This window comes from Phocoena sinus, chromosome 14, assembly GCF_008692025.1.
Source record: "Phocoena sinus isolate mPhoSin1 chromosome 14, mPhoSin1.pri, whole genome shotgun sequence".
In the NCBI taxonomy this organism is placed as follows: domain Eukaryota; kingdom Metazoa; phylum Chordata; class Mammalia; order Artiodactyla; family Phocoenidae; genus Phocoena; species Phocoena sinus.
In genome coordinates, this window is record NC_045776.1 from 79,396,778 (window position 1) to 79,417,468 (window position 20,691).

The 20,691-nt window shown below is 48.4% G+C and overlaps 1 protein-coding gene across 1 annotated transcript in view; it reads left to right on the forward strand.

The window, feature by feature from the left end:
* SRRM4 (serine/arginine repetitive matrix 4) overlaps positions 1-19,792 on the forward strand; it is a 161,460-nt gene extending 141,668 nt beyond the window's left edge. Inside the window, exons 9-13 of the mRNA XM_032603401.1 lie at positions 8,106-8,407; positions 11,467-11,658; positions 16,854-16,964; positions 17,608-17,748; positions 19,495-19,792. Of these exons, the coding sequence (XP_032459292.1) occupies positions 8,106-8,407; positions 11,467-11,658; positions 16,854-16,964; positions 17,608-17,748; positions 19,495-19,792 (1,044 nt within the window). The remainder of the gene's footprint in view (positions 1-8,105; positions 8,408-11,466; positions 11,659-16,853; positions 16,965-17,607; positions 17,749-19,494) is intronic.
* Positions 19,793-20,691: the final 899 nt, after the last annotated feature.

Genomic DNA, 20,691 nt, shown 5'->3' on the forward strand with positions numbered 1-20,691 from the left:
TGCAGCCTAGAAAACTTAAGTAAAAGACAGCTGTTAAATGGAGAAGTTAGGATTTCAACCCAGAAAGTCTACCCTCAGAGTCCAGGTGCTTAATTACTTGCCTTCCCTTGTGTCATTTCACTTCGCTGGGCCTCTGTGTCCTCATCTGTACCTTTAACTAATAAGCATACTTACTGCACAGAGCGGTTGTGAGGGTGGAATGAGATAAGGTATCCATTCATTTATAAGCCCCTACTATGTGCCAGGCACTGGGTGAATAGCAGTGAACAAGACAGAGGAGATTTCTACCCTCATGCAGCTTCTGTTTTATGAGCAAAACTTAGCCTGATGCTTGGGACATAACCCTCAGTATACAGTAGTTGCTAGTGTTATTGATTTGTCATCATAATGGCTGGGTTAAACTTGCCCCCAGTAAAAGCAGACATGATGTTTTTGAAGCATCTCTGGCCTCAAAAAGCGTAATTATATCCAAGATCTCAGGTGAACCTCAGAACAACTCTAGGAGAATGGCAGGATATGCCTCCTATTTTGAAGGCAGGGGAAATGAGGCTGAGGGAGCATGTATGGAGGGTCCAGCCTTCCCACCTCTGACCCAGGTTCTCACGTACATTCTGCAAAAGTGAGCTCTTGCCCAAACTAGGAGACTCGCTAATCCAATGCCATTCATTGCCATTTAGAGAACAAAGGGACTAAAATGCGGAAGCAGGGGGCCGTGAGACTGAGGCATTTGTGGGACCAGTTATTCTTTTTAAATGGAAAACGGAATAGCATTGTCAACTTTTACTTTTGCCAAGCAAGAACAGGAAAAAGAAAACCACCATTTTCTATACTGAAAGGGACATTTACCATCTGAAGAGGAAGAATAGACATGGCCTCAGAAGAAAGGATGAGCCTTTAAATCAAATGCATTTCGTTGGATGAAAAACTCATTCCACTGAACTTTTTTTTTTCTCATTTCAATTTGGACTGGTGAAAATTTTGCCTGACTGGATCCATGTAGAAATTTTCAAGAAGAGGTGGGCTGAGGGCCCTCAAAAGGGGCTTCCGAGAAATGATGAGGTTGAAGCTGCTGGTCCCCTTCAGCTTCCTGACGGAGGGAAGGAGAGACATCTGGCCTCAGGCCCAAGGTCAACTTCAGTGCACAGCCCTGTGGGACCACCCCAGCCCTAAAGGACTTTGTCATCTTCCCAACATCCTCAGCAGATCCCTGTCTTTCTCCATTCCTCCCCTCTCTAATGAACTCCTAACAGGTCAATGAATCCAGTCTTTTGATGTCTTCCTAATTAATGTGCAAAGGAAGATGAACAACAATGAGGAAAATAAACTTAATGTCTTTGTGAAACAAAAGGTTTAAAAAAAAAAAAAGGAATAAGCAGAACCCTCTAGCTAAAAGCTCTGCCATGCAGCTCTACATTCACATGAGAATTTCCAGTCCCCCATATGGCAGGGAGGGAAAAAAAATATATAGCCATCTCTCTCCATGGAGCCATTTGAAGTTCAGTAAATGGACTTGTTCAGTTTAATTGGAATTCTCTTCTTGATTGTATTTTTGTAACCTATTAGGCTGTGCTGTCTCTTGATCTCAGAATTCAGCCGAAAGTAAGTTTTGAAGTGTGAGAGGTTGCCTTTTCCCCCGTTCTTGATTAAATAATGATTTGAAACAAAAACAATAAATAACAGTGCCGGCTTCCCTGGAGGGCTGAGAGAAACTCCCAGTGAAACACCAGGAGCTGGAGTTCATGGTGGGGGGATTTAATTACTTATTAGAAAAACCCGAATGTTGACGCTGAGTATATTAAGGAAAAAGGAGAATAGGCAAGCTTATGAGTTTAAAAGAAAAACAAAAACAAAAACTGGAGCTTCACATTGGCAGGGGCTAAGAGAATAAAGGGAACGTATTCGTTTGTTTTCTCCCAGTGGCCGTGAGTTTGTGAAAACCAGTTTGTCCTTAAAAAAATCTGAGATTAGCAATCCTGACCCAGAAGGGAAAAGCTTGTAATAGCTCTGAGGTCTGGATATGGCTTCATGACTCTGTCTCCCGGTTCCTTTCATTGACAAAGTCCAAGAGGGTTCGAAAGGGCAGAGATGGGGGAGATGGAAGGGAGAGATGAAACATACAGGTTGCACCGTGTCTGTGCTGCTTTCAGCTAGATCCGGGTAGCAGCGAACACTTAGAACAGAGGGTCACAAACTTAGTTGTCTCAAGGGCCAGGCAGCTAATAGATACAAGCAGCAGGGAACCCATAAGGCCTGGGGCCGGGAGAGCTTGTGCTGCTTCCAAAAGGGGCAGCTGCGATTACTCACAAGCCAATTATTACCAAGCAGGAATGTCGACTCAATCTTGCCAGATCCTCTCATTTTTCAGCATGAAGTAGAAATGGGCTGTTATGTGGACCTGCCCCACTCTAAAATGTTGACAGTTCATTCAAATTTATTGTCGAACATAAATTTGTTTAGCCGGTAAATGGGCTAAAGAAAGCATATCTGAAACAATGTATAACTTGGCCCGTCCGTTTTCTAGTGGTGGTTTGGGGTGTTGAGACAGATGCCGTCCATTTATATCCCCTCCCCCTCCCCACTTCACACACTGCCAGCTTCCAGCTTCCAGGTAATGTTCTCTGGCTGCCAAAGACCACTTTGTTTGGCTGGGTGGCAGTTTGGACCTACTAGAGAATTGACACCCTTTGGGTGCAGCCTTTAACCCATGAGTGGCAGGGAACTGGTGTATAAATATCACAGCTCCCTCCCTGGTTGGGGTTAACTCTGGAGCTGTCTCTGCCTTGGCTCCCAGGGTGTCCTCCAGAAGCCCTCTGTGGCAGCTGGCTTGATAACGCATCTTCATCTGGCTGCTTCTCTCCCCTGTTCATTGCCCCCACTCTCCTACTGAAGTTCCTTGTCCTCAAAGAAACGGCCAGCACTGAAATTCCTGTCTCAGTTTCTAGGAGAACCATATGAAGACAGGCGCATTTCACTTGGTGATTAAGCAAATCTTACAGGGGCTGAATTTTTGTGCCAAGCCCCAAAAGCAGGCCTTTGTGAAGACATAAAAAGAAGGGCAAGTCTGGGATGGAGGAAGGGGTCAGAGTGGACCACAGAAGAGAGCCCTGGTATGAGGGTCCCAGATCTTAGACAGGGGTCCCGGGTACCATGAGGGCATTGTTCCTGGACAAAAGTGGGTCTAGGATGACTCCTCCCAGCGGGCCTCTTGAAGACCGTTTTGCAGCTAAGCTGGGGATACAGGGGCACAGAGCAGTTATGTGCATACAAGAGAAATTTCCAGTGGATGAAGAAGAGCTCGTCAAAGACAACTTGTGAGTGGCCTGTTATCTAAATGAGGAGACGGGGAGGAAAGCGGGGGAGCCATCCTGTCACGCCAGCAGCCAGTGGGCAGCAGTCTGCATCCTCCATGCGGAGTGGGAGTGAACATCTGACGAGGAAGGAGACACTTAGAGATGGGAGGCGAGCGCACAGAGGCCTCTGTCATCTGCCTGTCATAAAGTCCTTGACTTCACGAAGGTCTCCCCTGCATTATCATGGCATCACTCCCACACGCACGCACACACACGCACGCTCACACACACACACCCCACAGTCTGCCTTTGGCCCCCCTCCGTTGTGTCTTTCCTCCGTGTGTGGGGTGACTGGAGAGCTCTGGAGAAGGAGGAATCTGAGGCTAAGAGGCCATTAAACGATCCAGACATCCCTACTGAGTTTATGAAAATGTTTCTATCACCTGGAAACAGAGATAGAGCCCATCAAGACTGGTAAAGACAAAACCACATAGAGTTCAGCTGAAGGAAGCAGGAATGCAAGTCTTCGGGCCACCACCCCTTCCCGCGGCCCTCAAAGTAATCCTTAAAGCAGGCCGAACAGGGGGAGAAGATTTGCGTCTCCAGGACCTGCTAGGCATGTCATGTTACACTGGTTGTGCCCTGTCCAAGGGTGACTGGCCTTGGAGTTACACCCCACCGACCCTCCATTTGTCGAGCCAGCTGTGAAAACCGATGTGGGGCTGCTTCAGCCCAGAGAAAGGTATATCTCTTTTCTAATTTGTCTGGCCAGAGTGGGGCACCATTTTCGAGTTCCTGACCCAGGGGGAGCACCGTTCTAGCACCCGAGCAAAGTCACTGCATGGGCCAGCAGCCCTGTTGCGTGCAAGAGGCCAGACCCATTTCATCTCTTAACCTGACCTCCCAGAATAGCAGAAGGTGGAAAAGGGAGTAAGGAGACCCAACACCGCTTGTCTCATCTGGAAGGCTCCTCGGGTCAGGAACTTCTCACCTTAGCCTGGAACTTATGCTGTTGAGCATGTGTAGACTGGGCTCCTGTGTGCTTTCTCTGAGGGTCCTAGGTCTGATGAGGGCCAGGAGGAAGAGCAGAGGGCATTCCTTCTCTTTGCCACTGGCCTGGACCTAAAACTTTATTCTAGAGGTTCTCTCTGGCTCACATGCCCAGCCCTGAGCTGGTCTCAAGACCCCAACTTTCAGCCCATCCAGATGGAGACAGGAGGTAAAACAAGCAATTACTGCCCCCTCGCCCCAGTAAGAGTGCTGTGGCAGACAGAAGCCACTCATGAACGAGTGAATGAATGAAAGAGTGAATGTTAGAATGAGTGAAGTAGAGAGTTTTGTGCTGTCCTGGCCTGGGGCTCAGAGAAGGCTTTCAAGAGGAGGTGATCTGTAAACTGGAAGATGAATAAACTCAGCCATGTGAAGTGAGGAAGAGGGGAACAGTGTTCTAGGCAGAGGAAATGGCATAGGCAAATGGCCTGGGGTTGGGAGAGCGAGATGTGGTGGTAGAACCGAGAAAACTTTCTAATCGATTGGCCTAAGGCCGTGGGGGCCAGAGTGGGGGGGGCGGGTATATGGAAGAGATGAGGTTTGTGAAGGACACAGGGTTGAGCTGTGAAGTGTCGGCACTGTCACGCATGTCAAAGAATTTAGATTCATCCAAAGAAATGGGACTTTTAAACAAGCAGGAGAGGTTGGTATTTTCAAGCCCCAGGGTCAGCCCAATGAGGGCATTTCAGTAGTACATTTATCTCTGTTTTTCGTGCCGATGGGAGGGCATGATGCCTTAGAGACTTCTCAGTTCTGATCACACAAGTTGCACGTGGATAGTGGTCGTGGTCAGGTAGCGACACTCTGAAAGTGTCCCTGTGAGCTCAGGATGTGGGGTTGAGAATGTGAAAAGGGCAAAGTCCCCTTCTATATCCACGAGCCCCGAGGAGCCTTATGTTCAGGAGATCCTTCCCCCTGGGGACTCTTGATGCACCAGGACATATCCTTTGAAATTAGTAGTCAGGGTGGAAACAAGTACCTGGGCAGAGAAAGGCCCAGACTGGATGCCTCCAGGTAGCAAAAGCCATAGGATACTGGAAACCATTGTATTCATGGTCCAGCCTGGTTCCTTCCAGGAGGGGTTCACCTGAGTCACTTGTGATACACTGGCTACCAAACATTCACTGTCTCTGAGACAAAGATTCCATGAGCCCATCCCCAGACCAAGCCCCAGCCTGAGAGCCCAGGTCCCAGGATCTAATTGCCTGGCACGATGCTTTGTCATTCCTGACAGAGGTGGTGGAAATACATATGTAGCCATTGAACTCTCAGAGGTGGGAAGGATATGGCATCCAACTTGCAAACTGCAAGACAGAAAGGAGCTGAATGGAAAAAGGGCCTTTACATTAATTTTTAAAGAAGTCTCACACTAGAAAACCCCACTTGGGCAACCTTATTTTGAGGTCCCTTATTTTGAGCAAAGCTAGCCAGATTGCCAAGCATGTACAGTGGCAGCCACGCTGGGTGGAACTTGGTAAAGCTGGACCACCACCTTGTCTGTGTGCAAAGCCTCCTGGGAGAATCTGCAAAGGAAGTCCCACCTCCCCAGCTCCAGGAGCTGATATCCTGAGCTGGTGGAGTCATCACTGTTATTCTCACAGTTCCGTTGTCTCTGTATCTCACCCTCATGACCAACTGCTGAGAAGGCAGAAGGGTTTCCTTAAGAAAGCCCAGAAGTCCCCCTTCTTTAGGCCCAAGGTGCATGGGAGAAACTGGGTGGGAGAAGCAGGCTTTTGATGGTGAGGCCTACACTAATATTTGCAGGGCCTGGGACAAGCGCATAGAAGGAGAGCCACACACTATATATGCAAATGTTTATAAATCAAGCCATCAAACTTAGATGAAATAGGTTCTCCTATCTTGGCAAACATACCTTCGAAATGATCTGGAAAGTCAGATTTGGATTTAGAATCTTGGACCCCTCGGAGCGCCAGGCCACAACATGACAGTGTAGAGAGAAACTGCCCCGAGGCCCTGGCCCCTCCCATTCTCCCCCCATGTCCTTGCAGTGTCCAGCACCGTGATGGACCTCCCACCCAAGCACACGGACACCTAAGCCTGAACATCCAACTTCTGTTCAAATAGCCACACTTTGACCTAGGAATGTGCACACTTGAAGCATGGTCTACCCCTGGGAGAATAGATCCATGGATGATCCTGCAGAGACCCTGGAAGGGGACTCAGGGGTCATTTAAACAGAGAATTCTGGGATTTCAGGTCCCCAGAGAGTCATTTCAGGGGGAGTGGTTTACAGGTGGTGCCTTCTCAGCCCCATAGATTTCTCACCCCAAAGGGATGGTTATTGCTGGAGGAGACCCAGGGCAGAGGTCCATCTTGCCCACATCTAAGCATGGTATTGTTGCGGGACCAGAACCAAACCCACTATGTCATCCCAGCTGTGAGACTGGTCTGAACGTTTAAAGAAAACCATCCATTGTACTTCTAAACACACCATAGCCTTCCCGAGGGCTGTCTCTCCCTCGCCTCCTTTACTCCTTCATCTGTCCTAGATCAGCCCCACACAGGATCCTGGGGACCCCTCCTCATTCCCAGGCACCCCAAGGCAGCCCCTCCCAAAGCCGTTTGTCACAAGCACACCTTCCCTGTTCCCCGCCCCCCATCTTGACACCTTAGATTGATGCGAACTCTAGCCGCCATCTGCATTGTCAGCAAGGGTTTCTTGATCCAACTTGGGCATTAAGGGACTGATGAGGTTAGTGTTGATGGCTTGAGGTCCCGTTACTGAGAAAGCCAACCAGAAGTGATGCTTCACCTGTCAAGAACACTGAAAACCCAAAACCCAAAGTTCAGGGCCAAGTGTGAGGATGTACAGAAAGGTGTGTGTTTTTTCTTGTCATTTGCGACTCTAATGATGGACTCACCTTGCCCGCTCTTCCCTTTCTCTTACACCTTACCTACCTACTAAAGGAGGAGTTCTTGCTTGGTAAGTGGATATAATCCGCAAAGACATGAGAGAATTTATTAGAAGCCACTCGAGCGCCTTAGCTACCTTCTCCAGGGGGAAAAGGACACACGCAGATATCCGTAGAGAGCTTTTTTTTGTTTGTTTTCCGTCAGACAGTTTGACTTCCATTTTTTATTTTTTGTCCCCTCTTTCTTTTCCCCTTTAGTTGAAAACTACTAAAATATCATTTTGTGACCTTGACTTTATATTAAAAAAAACCTCTCATCTTTATTTCATTTCTTTTCCCCATGTGATATTTGTTTAGGGTTCTATTCGGGCAACTTTTTCTTTAAAAAAAAAAAAAAGTCAAATTTGTTGAGGATCTGGTTGACGTTTAAATTTTTGGCTTTATCTCCTTTTTTTGTTCTTAAGTTTCAAGATATATTTTTTCAGGCCCATAGCCTCCTTTCTTTCCCCCCACTTTTCTTTATTTTTATTATTGTTTTAGGTTAAGGGTGTTTACACCCCCCCCTTCTCTTAAGTTGTTGCTTTCGTTTAATTCCGTAGAAATTAAATTTTGTATCATTTCCTTTTTCTTTGGTTTAATCTGGATCGCATGCTTTTTTCTCTGCATGATACCTAAATCTTCCAGTTATCCTAGAAGGGGGTAAAGAAAAGATCTCCCTTCTGTGGTATTCTTTTAGGAATTTGTGCTTTTGTCTTTTGGCGTCTCTTCTTGCCTCTCCTCTCTCTCTTTCCTTTCGTTGCAGTGCATCATGATGGTAAACATTTCTTGGTTATTTAGACACAGCCCGCAGACCCAGCGCGCAGCAGTGTCCGACGGGTGTTTTTGCTTTCAGATCACTGGGCCGGGGGCTGCTACCCTCTTTACCAGAACTGCCAGGCTGCTCGCCACGTCCCGAGGACGCTCCCAGGAGTATGACTCGGGCAATGACACCTCCTCGCCACCCTCCATGCAGATCAGCTCAGCCAGGTCTCGGGGTCAGGAGAAGGAGAGCCCCACTGGGGGCCTGAGCAAGAGCCGGGGCCCCAACAGCGGCAACACCTCTGATTCAGGGAACTCCTTCACCACCTCCTCCCCCCAGAACGAGGGGGCCGCTTTGGAGAATCTCTCCCCCACCAGCAGGGGCAGAGAGTCAAGGTCAGTGCACCTGGGTGGCAGGAGGGGGTCCTGCCTGAGCTCCACAATCTCAGTCTCTCACCCTAGCACTACACCACACACACAGACTCCAGCTCTTTTATTTGAGAGAAAGAGAGAGAGAGAGAGAGAGATTGGCATCATTTTTGAAAAAACTATCCAAGGAGATCAGCTTCAGGTATAGCTGGATCCAGGGTCTCAAAAAATATGTCATCAGGAATCTGTCTTTCCTATTACATCTCTCAGTTCTGCTTCCCCCTCTCTTGGCTTTATTTTCAAGCAGATCCTCCCAAAGCATTGGCAAAGATGCCATCCAGTTAACATTCTATCCGTCTAGCCAGCCAATGGAAGGAAAATGCCTCTTTCCCGAGAATTTCAGCAGAATATCAGGGCAAGTGCTCATTGACTCTGCTTGGCCCAGCTTGGGTCATCTGCCCACACTAGACCAATCACACTGCCCAGGGGATGCAGTATTCTTGGCTAGAACTTGTCATATGCCACCATCAGGGCTAATGAGTCTTCCCATGTACACTAAAACTGGGGAATGTCTGGTTCTCTGAAGGAAAAGCAGGGTACTGTTATCAGGAGGAGGGATGGAGGCTGGGCAGGAAAAAACAGATATCAGTTTGCCAATAATCAGAGGAGAAAGTCTAACATTTAAAGTCACTGTCATTTTAAAGTATACCACAGTATTTACCCAAACGCATTGAAAATTTATGTCCATACAAAAACCTACACATGGATGTTTTTATAGCAGCTGTATTCATGCCCAGATTTGGAAGCAACCAAGATATCCTTCAATAGGTGAAGAGGTAAATAAACTGTGGTCCATACACACAATGGAATACTATTCAGCACTAAAAAGAAACAAGCTACCAATCAACGAAAAGACAGGGAGGAAACTTAAATCCACGTTACTAATAGAAAGAAGCCAATCTGAAAAGGCTGCATATTCTACGATTCCAACTACAAGACCTTCTGGAGAAGGCAAAGCTATGGAGACGGTGAAAAGATGAGTGGTTGCCAGTGGTGAGAGGGTGGAGAGGGATGGATCTGCCTGCCTCGGGGCATCCCTGGCCTCAGTTCACACCCAAGCTCGGCTGGGAGCCAGGGCTGGGTCAGAGCAAACGTCCATGTCTCCAAGAACAGGCAGTGATGTTCCCAGATATCTACTCATATACTTCAGGGCTGTTATGCAGGAAATACTGAGAATAGCAACAACCACAAAAATAATAACGGCAGCTAGTATTTATGGAGCCCTGAGGTACTATGCCAGGTGCTTTCCATAGATAATCTTCCTAAACTCCTTCTGAAACCTTTATGGGATAGGTTGTGTTATAATTCTTTTTTAGCTGATGGTGAACCAAGCTCAGAGCAGTTAAGAACCTCACTTAATAAGGGCGGACACCGGGATTGAAACACAGATCTGTCTCCAGAACTGGAGTTAAGCCTGAACGGCATTTAGCAGTCACCTGCTTAATCTGATCTATGTGGACAGCCAAATTAAGTAACTTAGACCCAGCCTTTCACTGTGAAGTATAGATGATCTTTAGATCCGTGGCTATTTATGTCATGTCAGCTATGAGCAGAGGGCAGAATGGAAGAGACATCAGCTCTAAATCAGGGGAACCACAGACAGTAAAGGCAGGGGCTGGCAAGGTAGCAGGGACGTGGGCTTCAGGGCTGGACAGATCAGGGTTTGAGACTCTGGGTGGCCGTGAGCAAGCAACTCACCCTTCTGGGTCTTCTCTGTAAATAAGGGATAATAATAGTGCCAACTTCCTAGGGTTGTTGGGGGCTAAATGAGATGATGCTGTGAAGCTCCCAGGATGTGCAGGGGCTCAGCCTGTTTTTTCCACAGCTGTTTATCAATGACCTAGGACATTTGTCTCAGGCTCTGTCCTGGTGCTGGGATACAGTGTCCAGAGAGACATGAGTCCTGTCCCCAGGGAGCTCCACGTCTGGGGGAGGGAGACAGCAATTATAAGACCAAGCGAGCCATCTAGGGGTGGGGGGAGGCATTGGGGCCTGGGGGCTCTGATAACACAATGGAGGTCACACAACCAGCCTTAGGGGGGTCGAAAGCCTGAACCATGAGTAGGAGTTGTCAAGTGAAGAGGGTTCCAGGCAGTGGGAATGTTCTAAAGCCTGCAGACAAGGAAGGGAATAGGAATATTCCAGGAGGGACAAGTAGTCCATTATGGCTGGAGTCAAGAGAGGGAAGTGCCAGAGCTGAGAATGGCGTATGGGCAGGGGCTGGGTCAGGATGAAACTACATTAATGTTATTTGAACTTGACCCTTGGCCCAATCCCAATGAGCATGTCCTTACTGAGAACCAACAGGAACCCAGCATGGTTCTAGGCAAGGTGAGAATATGACAGGACCCTGTGCTTTGGGTGAATTTGTACAAGCCTCCACCCTTCTTTGGGTCTCCAGTCCCCCATCTGCAAAATGGGCTACGCCAGTTTCCCAACTTAAACCAACTACATGTCACTTTCTTGAGTCGTTCTGTATCCAGATACTACTGTTACTCTTATTTACTTTAATAAACTCACTTTTTAATATGAGGAAACTTGTAGTACTATCTTAAATAGAAAATTTGTATCACCTGTCCTCAATAGAATGCACCTGTGAAAATACATATGATTCAATCACTGTATTTAATTCTGGTTAGTTACAGTTGCCTGCCCAAGGTTCTGAGTCTCAGGCCTGCTCTCTCTCTCTTTGGGAGATTGCAAGCATTAAAGAGACAGTAAAACCCCCCTAGTACCCAACCCGGGCTTTCTCATTCATATGATCAGAGGGACTGGAAAGGGACGAAATCTTCCACCATGTGATTGGATCATACCCATCACGCACCCTGTGGTATGTGTCCTACTCTATCTCTGCTCCACTAACATCCGTGGTCTGGGAAGTCTTTCCAGAGGTAGTAAGACGGGGAAAGGTGGATGGGGGATTCTGAGAGCACCACAGCCGAGGCAAAGTACGGAGGTGAGTATCAGCTGAAGATGCCCTGGACCAGCGGGCGGGCCAGTGCTAACAGCCATTCTCCCCTCTGCAGAGGATTCCAGTCACCCTGTCTGGAGTGCACCGAGGTGAAGAAGTCCAGTTTGGTCCCACCCACAGCCCGGAGCTCCCCCATGAGAGGGCGCTCCCGCAGCTCGTCCTGTGCCAGCGCCCACTCCTCCAGATCTCCAAACCCCAGGACCTCCCCCAGGTACACCAGGAGCCGATCCACCTCCTCTGGGAAAAGGTGAGTGCAATTTTGACCTTGGCTCTGCAGCTAGTTAAGGTAACTGGAGATGTCGTTTGACCACCAGGCGACAGGAGTGGAACAGATTTGAGTTTGAATGCCCATTCTATCTATTACTCACTGGTGGCCTTGGTTGTCAGTTAACCTGTCTGAGCCTTAGTTTCCTCCCCTGCAAAATGAAAACCGTAACAATACTTACCCTGAAGGATTGTTCTGAGGACTATAAGACACTTAGATCAGTACTTGGAATATAATACCAGTTTTGATTGTTGTTATTGGCATGAGGATGCATTCACGTGTATCAGTTATCTTCTGCTGCATAAAAATTATCCCCCCAGTGTAGCATCCTTATCAATAAGTTTTTCGTCGGTTCTTGATTCAGTGGATCAGCAGTTTGGGCTGGGCTCAGCTGAGTGGTTCTTCTTCTGTTCTCTCTTGGGTTCATGCATGTGTCTTCCATTAGCTGGTGGGTTGTCTGGGGGCTGGCTGGTTTGAATGACCCCAGCTGATTCATCTCTGCTCCATGTGGCCTCACATCTTCCAGCAGGCTTGTCTGGGCTCGTTCACATGGTGATGGCAGGGTTCCAAGAGAGAGAAGTAGTGTGCAAGGCCTCGGCTTGGAACAGGCATGACCTCTTCAGCTGTTTTCTTAGCCATTGCAAGTCAGAGGACCAATCCAGATAGATGCAAGGGATGCTCCTCTTAGTGGGAGGAACTGCAAAATCACACTGCAAGGGGCATGGATACAGGGAGAAGAATTGTGCCCATTTTTTTCACTTTACCACTCAATTCTAATAACCCCTGGTTATTGTTTGATTTTCTCATGTGGAATAACGATATGGCAGAATGCAGAGACATGCGATCTCAGGAATTGGAAGATTCCATCCAATCTAATCAACCCACAGCTTCATGGAGTCCAGCTTCCCTCTACAAACAAGAACTTCCAACAGCAACCCAACTATTCCTCTTCGGCAACCGTATCAAAAAACAGTTGCTTACGTAGGTGGTTACCTCAAGACCAGTTCATTCAAAATAAGGAGGCAAGGAAGCTAACAGAAATATTCAACATGATGGAGTGACATAAGTAGAAGAGCAAATCAGGCTAAAAGGAAAATTGAGAGAAATAAAATTAAATCAGGAGGAAGGTTAAGTCCCAAAGCCATGTCCTACCATTCTGTATGGTTGGCCATCTGTATCTGTGGGTTCCACATCCCTGGTTATGAAAGGCCAGTGTATTCAATATACTATGCCATTTTATATAAGGGACTTGAGCACCTGCAGGTTCTGGTATCTGCAGGGACTCCTGGAATCAATCCCCTGCAGATACCGAGGGATGACGGTTGTTGCTATGGAGGTGTGCCGCAAATGTGACTCTGAGCTCCCTGGCAGACAAGGCAAAAAGGGAAATTGTCCCTTTACATTATTAACAAAAAAGATAAAAATTGAACCAGTTGCTTGGAAGAGCAGTTATTTCTGAGTTTTAAGTATGAAAAATTATTCACATGGCTCCACAGAAAAGGGACACTATGTGGTACAGTGGCTAGAAATGCCTGACGTCCTTTCAAAGTGTCCAAAAGCATTGTTCCATCGTAACTCTTTTTTATAATGTCTCTCAATATATAGCCAAAGAGCAAGTTGGCAAAGCAAATTTTTCAGGGGCCATAGCTGGACACTGTCCCAGGGCACTAAGACTGGAGGAGCTGTATTACTTGTCCACACTCCTTCCATCACGCTGGGCAACATGTAAGAATAGAGTCCCAAGGCGATGGTTATTATGATCACCTAAGAAAGTAGGAAGGGGCTAAGGAACACCTGGGTGAGGGCAAGTCAGAGCAAGACTTCTTTTCAAACTGAAAAGGACGGGAAAACTTTGCTAGTATTCCTGTGAGGGAAAGCTGGCAAAAACAGAGCATGAGAGAGTGTCCCCCGCTACTCATTCCTGTGCCTGTAGCAGACATTGCTAATCCATCACAGCCCTCTTTCCCACTGAACACAGACATGGCCACATAATCCCTCTGAACCCTGGCAGGAACTACTAGCAGATCAAATCAGCAACTGTGAGATGAAAATTATTTGAAAGACTGAGAAAGAAGGGTAGATGTTCCTAGGAAAGTGGTGGAGAAAGCAAGGCAGTCGTTCTCTAAACGTGGGAGGCATTAGCAAGAGGGAAGAAGACTGGAAATCGCACAGGGGTTCGTAATTCGGGTGCACAACAGTGTGGTCTAGCAGAAGTCAGGAGCACTTTGTAGCCAAACAGACCTGGGTTCAAACCCCTTACCAGCCGAGTGACCTTGAACAAATTATTGGGTTGGCCAAAAGGTTTGTTTGGTTTTTTCTGTAAGATGGCTCTAGTAGCACTTAGTTGTCTTTAACTTGATTCAAAACAATTTTGTTAGAGTGTATGTGACAGCTGTCATATCAGTGTGCATGAGGGAGGATATTTGGGGATATATGTATAGCTGACTCACTTTGTTATAAAGCAGAAACTAACACCATTGTAAAGCAATTATACTCCAATAAAGATGTTAAAAGGAAAACACTATATTAAAATTAATAAAAGTATTAAATATAATTATATTAAATATATAAAATAAACTTAAAAAAAATAAAGTTTCAAAATTTCAAAAAAAAGACATCAAAATCGGTGAATTTTTGTGTAGCCATTTTAATATTGGAGATGTAAGAAAAACAACTTTTTTGGCATACTATTCTTTATGATTTCAAGAAAGGTAAAAATGCAACTGAAATGCAAAAAAAGATTTGTGCAGTATATGGAGAAGGTGCTGTGACTGATCGAACATGTCAAAAGTGGTTTGCGAAGTTCTGTGCTGGAGATTTCTCACTGGACGATGCTTCACAGTCAGGTAGACCAGTGAAGTTGATAGCGGCCAAATCGAGACATTCATTGAGAACAGTCAGCGTTATGCCATGCAGGAGATAGCTGACAGACTCAAAATATTCAGATCAAGCGTTGAAAATCATTTGCACCAGCTTGGTTATGTTAATTGCTTTGATGTTTGGGTTCCACATAAGCGGAAAAAAACCTTCTTGACCATATTTCCGCATGTGATTCTCTACTTAAACGTAATGAAAACGTTCCGTTTTTAAAACAAATTGTGGTGGGCGCTGAAAAGTGGATACTGTTCAGTTGTCTGGAGCGGAAGAGATCGCGGGGCGAGCGAAATGAACAACCACACCAAAGGCTGTTCTTCATCCAAAGAAGGCGATGTTGTATATGTGGTGGGATTGGAAGAGAGTCCTCTATTATGAGCTCCTTCTGGAAAACCAAACAATTCCAACAAGTACTGCTTCCAATTAGACCAACTGAAAGCAACACTCAATGGAAAGCATCCAGAATTAGTCAACAGAAAATGCATAATCTTCCATCAGGGTAAGACAAGACCACATGTGTCTTTGATGACCAGGCAAAAACTGTTACAGCTTGGCTGGGAAGTTCTGATTCATCCGCCACCTTTGAACAAGACATTGCACCTTCAGGTTTCCATTTATTTAAGTCTTTACAAAATTCTCTTAATGGAAAAAATTTCAATTCCCTGGAAGACTGTAAAAGGCATCTGGAACAGTTCTTGGCTCAAAAAGATAAAAAGTTTGGGGAAGATGGAATTATGAAGTCGCCTGAAAAATGGCAGAAGGTAGTGGAACAAAAGGGTGAATATGTTGTTCAGTAAAGTTCCTGGTGAAAATGAACAATGTGTCTTTTATTTTTACTTAAAAAGCAAAGGCACTTTTTGGCCAACCCAATACATCATCTCTCTCTGCCTCTGTGTCCTCATCTATAGAATGGGATTGATAATGGTACCTAACCCTAGGAAATGCTGAGGATTAAATAAGATAATATACACAAAACATTAGTTCAATAAAAATAGAACTACCAGGCTTCCCTGGTGGCGCAGTGGTGAGAGTCTGCCTGCCGATGCAGGGGACACGGGTTCGTGCCCCAGTCCGGGAAGATCCCACATGCCGCGGAGCGGCTGGGCCCATGCGCCGTGGCCGCTGAGCCTGCGCGTCCGGAGCCTGTGCTCTGCAACAGGAGAGGCCACAACAGTAAGAGGCCCACGTACAGCAAAAAAAAAAAAAAAAAATAGAACTACCATATGACCCAGCAATCCCACTACTGGGCATATACCCTGAGAAAACCATAATTCAAAAAGATACATGTACCACAATGTTCATTGCAGCACTATTTACAGCAGCCAGGACATGGAAGCAACCTAAATGTCCATCGGCAGATGAATGGATAAAGAAGATGTGGCACATATATACAGTGGAATATTACTCAGCCATAAAAAGGAACGAAATTGAGTTATTCGTAATGAAGTGGGTGGACCTAGAGTCTGTCATACAGAGTGAAGCAAGTCAGAAAGAGAACAACAAATACCGCATGCTAACGCACATATATGGAATCGAAAAAACTGGTGCTGATGAACCTAGTGGTAGAGCCGGAATAAAGACACAGATGTAGAGAACGGACGTGAGGACACAGTGGGGGGAGGGGAAGCTGGCACGAAGTGAAACAGTAGCATTGACATATATACACTGCCAAATGTAAAGTGGATGGCTACTGGGAAGCAGCTACATAGCACAGGGAGGTCAGCTCGGTGCTTTGTGACCACCTAGAGGGGTGGGATAGGGAGGGTGGGAGGGAGGCTCAAGAGGGAGGGGATATGGGGATATATGTAAAGCAGAAACTAACACACCATTGTAAAGCAATTATACTCCGATAAAGATATAAAAAAAATTAGTTCAAAATCTGGCACATAGTAGAATATATAATACTCATATAATAATAAACATTTCCTGTGTGCTGACTATATGCCAAGATGCTAAGTAATTTACCCTAATTTACACGTTTAATTTACAATTCTATGGGGTAAGTACAATTACCCCCATTTTACAGATCAGAAAGTAGTGGCCCAGAGAAGTGAAATCAACTGCCCAAAGGTCACACAGCTAACACGTGGCCAAGAGAGGAAGAACTCAATAGGGGGAAGTGGTTGATATCATTATTAACCATCCAAAAGGGAGGGGATTTCATCCTCAGGTAAGGGCTTGGTTCCTTTGCCTGGCCTCCAGAAGTAAAAAGGCCTGGAGACCAGCTGAATAAAACGCTGGACAGACGGGGCAAGCCCGGCAGAGCTCAGCAGGCCCCTCAGAGGCTGTCTCCTCTCTTCCAGGTCCTCCTCCCGCTCTCCCAGCTATTCCTCCAACTCTGGCAAGAGGAGCCCGCCTAGCAGAAGCTCTAGGTCCCGCCGCAGCCCCAGCTACTCCCGCTACAGTCCCAGCAGGTACCGGCCCCGCCCCCACCCCCCCCCCCCCCCAGTCCCCACTCCTTTGCTCGGATCCGCCTGTCTGGCATCGCCTCCTCGACTTGCTTCTCTGGGGCGTCTCCCAAGCCCCGCGAGTTTCTCTCTGGTCAAGCCCTGCCGGGTTACGGATGGGAGATGACACAGCATCATAGTGGTTCCCTTTGCCGTGTCTGGAGTGGCAGTCAGGCCCCCAGTACATCCCAGCGTTCTCATGTACTCACCGCAAACACTCCAACGGCCACACCCCAGCCCTCAGACTCTTCGCACACCTAATACTACTCCTCATCCCTATGTCCATACCCCCCAGTTCTGATTCTTACTCGGCACCTGGGCCCACCTAACAGTCATATCCTCACCCTGCAATGCCCACCTTCAAAGGCTGACACCCCTACACACGTCCAGCTGCAAGGCCCTCCTCCGCCCCCGGGTACCCACCCATCCATGCAGACTCTCCCCACAGCCGTGTCATTTTCCCTCCCACCTCCCTAGGGGCCCCGTGCAGACCCCATCCCTGCCCCAGCGAGGGGGAGGGCAAAGGTAAGGAGGAAGTGAGTGCCCCCCTCCCACCGAAAAGCCAGGCCAGCCCCAGCTCCCCAGTAACATCCCCACCGCACCCCTTCAGGGAGCGGGACCCCAAGTACAGCGAGAAGGATTCGCAGCAGCGGGAGCGCGAGCGAGCGCGGCGGAGACGTCGGTCCTACTCGCCCATGCGGAAGCGCCGGAGAGACTCCCCGAGCCACCTGGAGGCGCGGAGAATAACGAGGTGAAGCCAGGAGGCACCCACCTCCTCCCTCACTTCCACTCCCTTCCCACCCGCTGGGGTCTCAGACTCTCCCCAGGCCTCCTTGGGGCTGGATTGCAGGGTTGTGGGAGCTCAGGGACACCCTGCCCGCCATCAGCCACCGAAATGAAGTTTCTGTTCAAAGCCTCGGGCGAGTCAGCACCCTCAGCCACCGTGCGGGCTTGCAAGAAGCGGGTGGGGCCTAGGCCGGCGGGGCTGGGTAGAATGCAGTGACCGGCAAAGGGGTGAGCCCAGCCGGAGGAATCGGGTGTGGCCGGAATATGCGCATGCAGCGGGGGCGAGGGAGGCGGGGCTGGGCCGTAGAAAGAGGTCGGGCCTTGGAATGGGGACCCAAGCAAGGAACAGAACCGGGACTTTGCGTGGGGGCGGAGCCAGGCGGTGGCAACAGACCTCCGCCCTTAGACCCACAGCCCGAATGCAAGGCTTGAAGAGACCCATAGGTAATTATACCCTGAACCAAGTGTAGGGAGGGCAAACAGGATTGTTTAGGTGCCAAAAGGACTGGGAGGGAGCCCTAGTGGGTAAGGGGAGGAGCACTGTTTTGGAGAGGAATGTTGGCTCTGCCACTTTCCAGGTGAGCTGGGAAAGTCTCTTCATCTCCTAGAATCTAAGTTTTCTGACCCATGAACTATTGGAGGAAATAACTCCCAGAAGTATCATAAGGATGAAATGAAAAGGGGCAAAGAGATGTGAATGCAGTTTATAAACTTACATGCAGAACACTAGAACCCACTGTGTTCCACTGTGATGGACTGAATGGTCAGACTAGATGGTTAAAGATTCCTGTAACAGATAAAGTCTTGGACGAGAAAGGCCCTAGAAGAGAAGCCTGAGGTCTAAATGGACACAAATTTCTCAGACCTTGAAATGGAGAGAATGGCTGAATGTTGCCCTAAAAATGGCTCTTGACAATCGGTTGGCCTACCTCCTGGTCATCCAAGGGTCAGCTGCTCAGTCCAGAGACCCACAAGGATCCTGGCCTCCCACGCCTCCTCCCTGGAGGTGACGTGAAGGGGGAGGAAGAACTTGTGCCCCAGATAGTAAGGCAGAGTAATGGCATTGCCTTCTCAAGTGTCTCACAGAACACCCTGCCTTGGTCTGGCACGCAGGAAGGGAGTCGTACACCCACTGCCTTGACTTTCGAAGGTATCCTTGGAATGGACTTGGAGGAAGGCTGAGAGGAAGAGAGTTGCATTTCCAAAAGACGCTCTGGTTTCCATACTCAACCCCAAATAGTCCATCGTGATGAACCCATTCAGTGTTTCCCAAACTTCCATCCCCCACTTTTGCCTTGTCTGATTATTAAGTGTACCATTTACTTAATTTTCTGTAAATAGATGTGCTTTTTTTTAAGAGGTCCATTTATTTCAAGAGGAAACTTGCTGCACTACAGTGAGTGGAAAATCAGCCTCTTCTTTTTGCCATAAATAGAAGGTTCTAGTAAAAATAAAAATAGCAAAACAAAACTGTTGCCAGCTGGAGGTTCTCCCTGAGCCCAGCCTTGCTGTGTTTAAAAAAAAAAAAAGTGAGATTATGACTTTTCAAAACATATCAGTAGTAGACTGAAAGCATCTCCTTGATGTTCTCAGGACTGCATTTTTTTTTTCCTGAGGAGCTGGGAAATGTCTCTTGGGACAGTGCCTGTGCTCCCTGGATTGAGGCTGGGAGGAGTCTTGCCCTCATGCCGTCTCCCTCTGGTCCCTGCAGTGCCCGGAAACGCCCCATCCCCTACTACCGGCCCAGCCCCTCTTCATCCAGTGGCCTCAGCAGCGCCTCCTCCTGGTACAGCCGCTCAGCCAGCCGAAGCTCTTCCCGGAGCCCGAGCCACAGCCGCAGCCACAGCCGCAGCCGCAGCCGCAGCCGCAGCCGCAGCCGCAGCCGCAGCCGGACCCGCACTAGCAGCAGCTGCAGCTCCCGCAGCCCCAGCCTATGCTCTCGGAGCCGGAGCCGGAGCCGGAGCCGGAGCTACAGCTCAGCAGACAGCTACTCCAGCACAAGGCGCTAAGCAAAGGCCCTCCCTTGAGCCAGCTGCCTGTGGTGCCCCTTTCACTCTGCCAGCCTCCCCCACTCCCTGCCCACTCTGCCTTCTCCTTGGTATAGACATTGAGGGCTCCTGGGCCCTGTCCTTCCTGCTCCCCTGGGGGCGGGAGGAAAAGAGGGTATGGGGGCTTCAGCCTCTATGTCGAGCTCCTAGGAGCCTCCACCACACCACCCTGGGGCTCAACTCAGGCCTGAGCATATGGAGTGAACCACCTTCTGTTGGCACAGAGAAATCTCAAAGGTTTGTAAGAAGCGATGGGTCCGTGACTCAAAAGTTTGGGTCAGGCCAGGAAAATGTAGAGAGAGCTCTGCTCACCCGCTGCTGGCAGGTGGCACACGAAGGCCAGTGTGCTTCCTCACACCCGCCCTCATTCTCCTCTCATTCAGTCTCATGGCTGCATGTGTGTGGACCCTGATGGGAGTGAGGGGTGGATGTTAGAAGAGACCAAGGGCAGTTCGGGCCCAGGAGAGGGGCCAGTCCTTTCAGCTCCCTACATAGGCCAGAGCAAAAGCTAGAAGGCTGTTGGGTCCTAGAAAGGGAGACACGTGGGTAGGGGTCATGGACATTTCAGCTGGGGGTAGGTGTCAGGAGATAGGAGATGGACTCTCGGGCTGTGAGTGTAGAAGCAAAAAGGAGGGGGTCAGTGTGCCACTCGCAGTACCTCCACGTGGTCAGGAAGACGGGCCCAGTAGTTTCTAGCCAGGGAGAGGCCACCGCACCGTTTACACAAAATGCCTCTGGGCGGCTCACACGGACCCGGCGACCTCTGAGAACGGACACGGTGGACAGCAGGACAGCCTGGTCTGCGGCCCCGCTTCCCAAATTTGCCTCAGCCCTGTTAGCTGGCAGCAGCTTAATTCCAC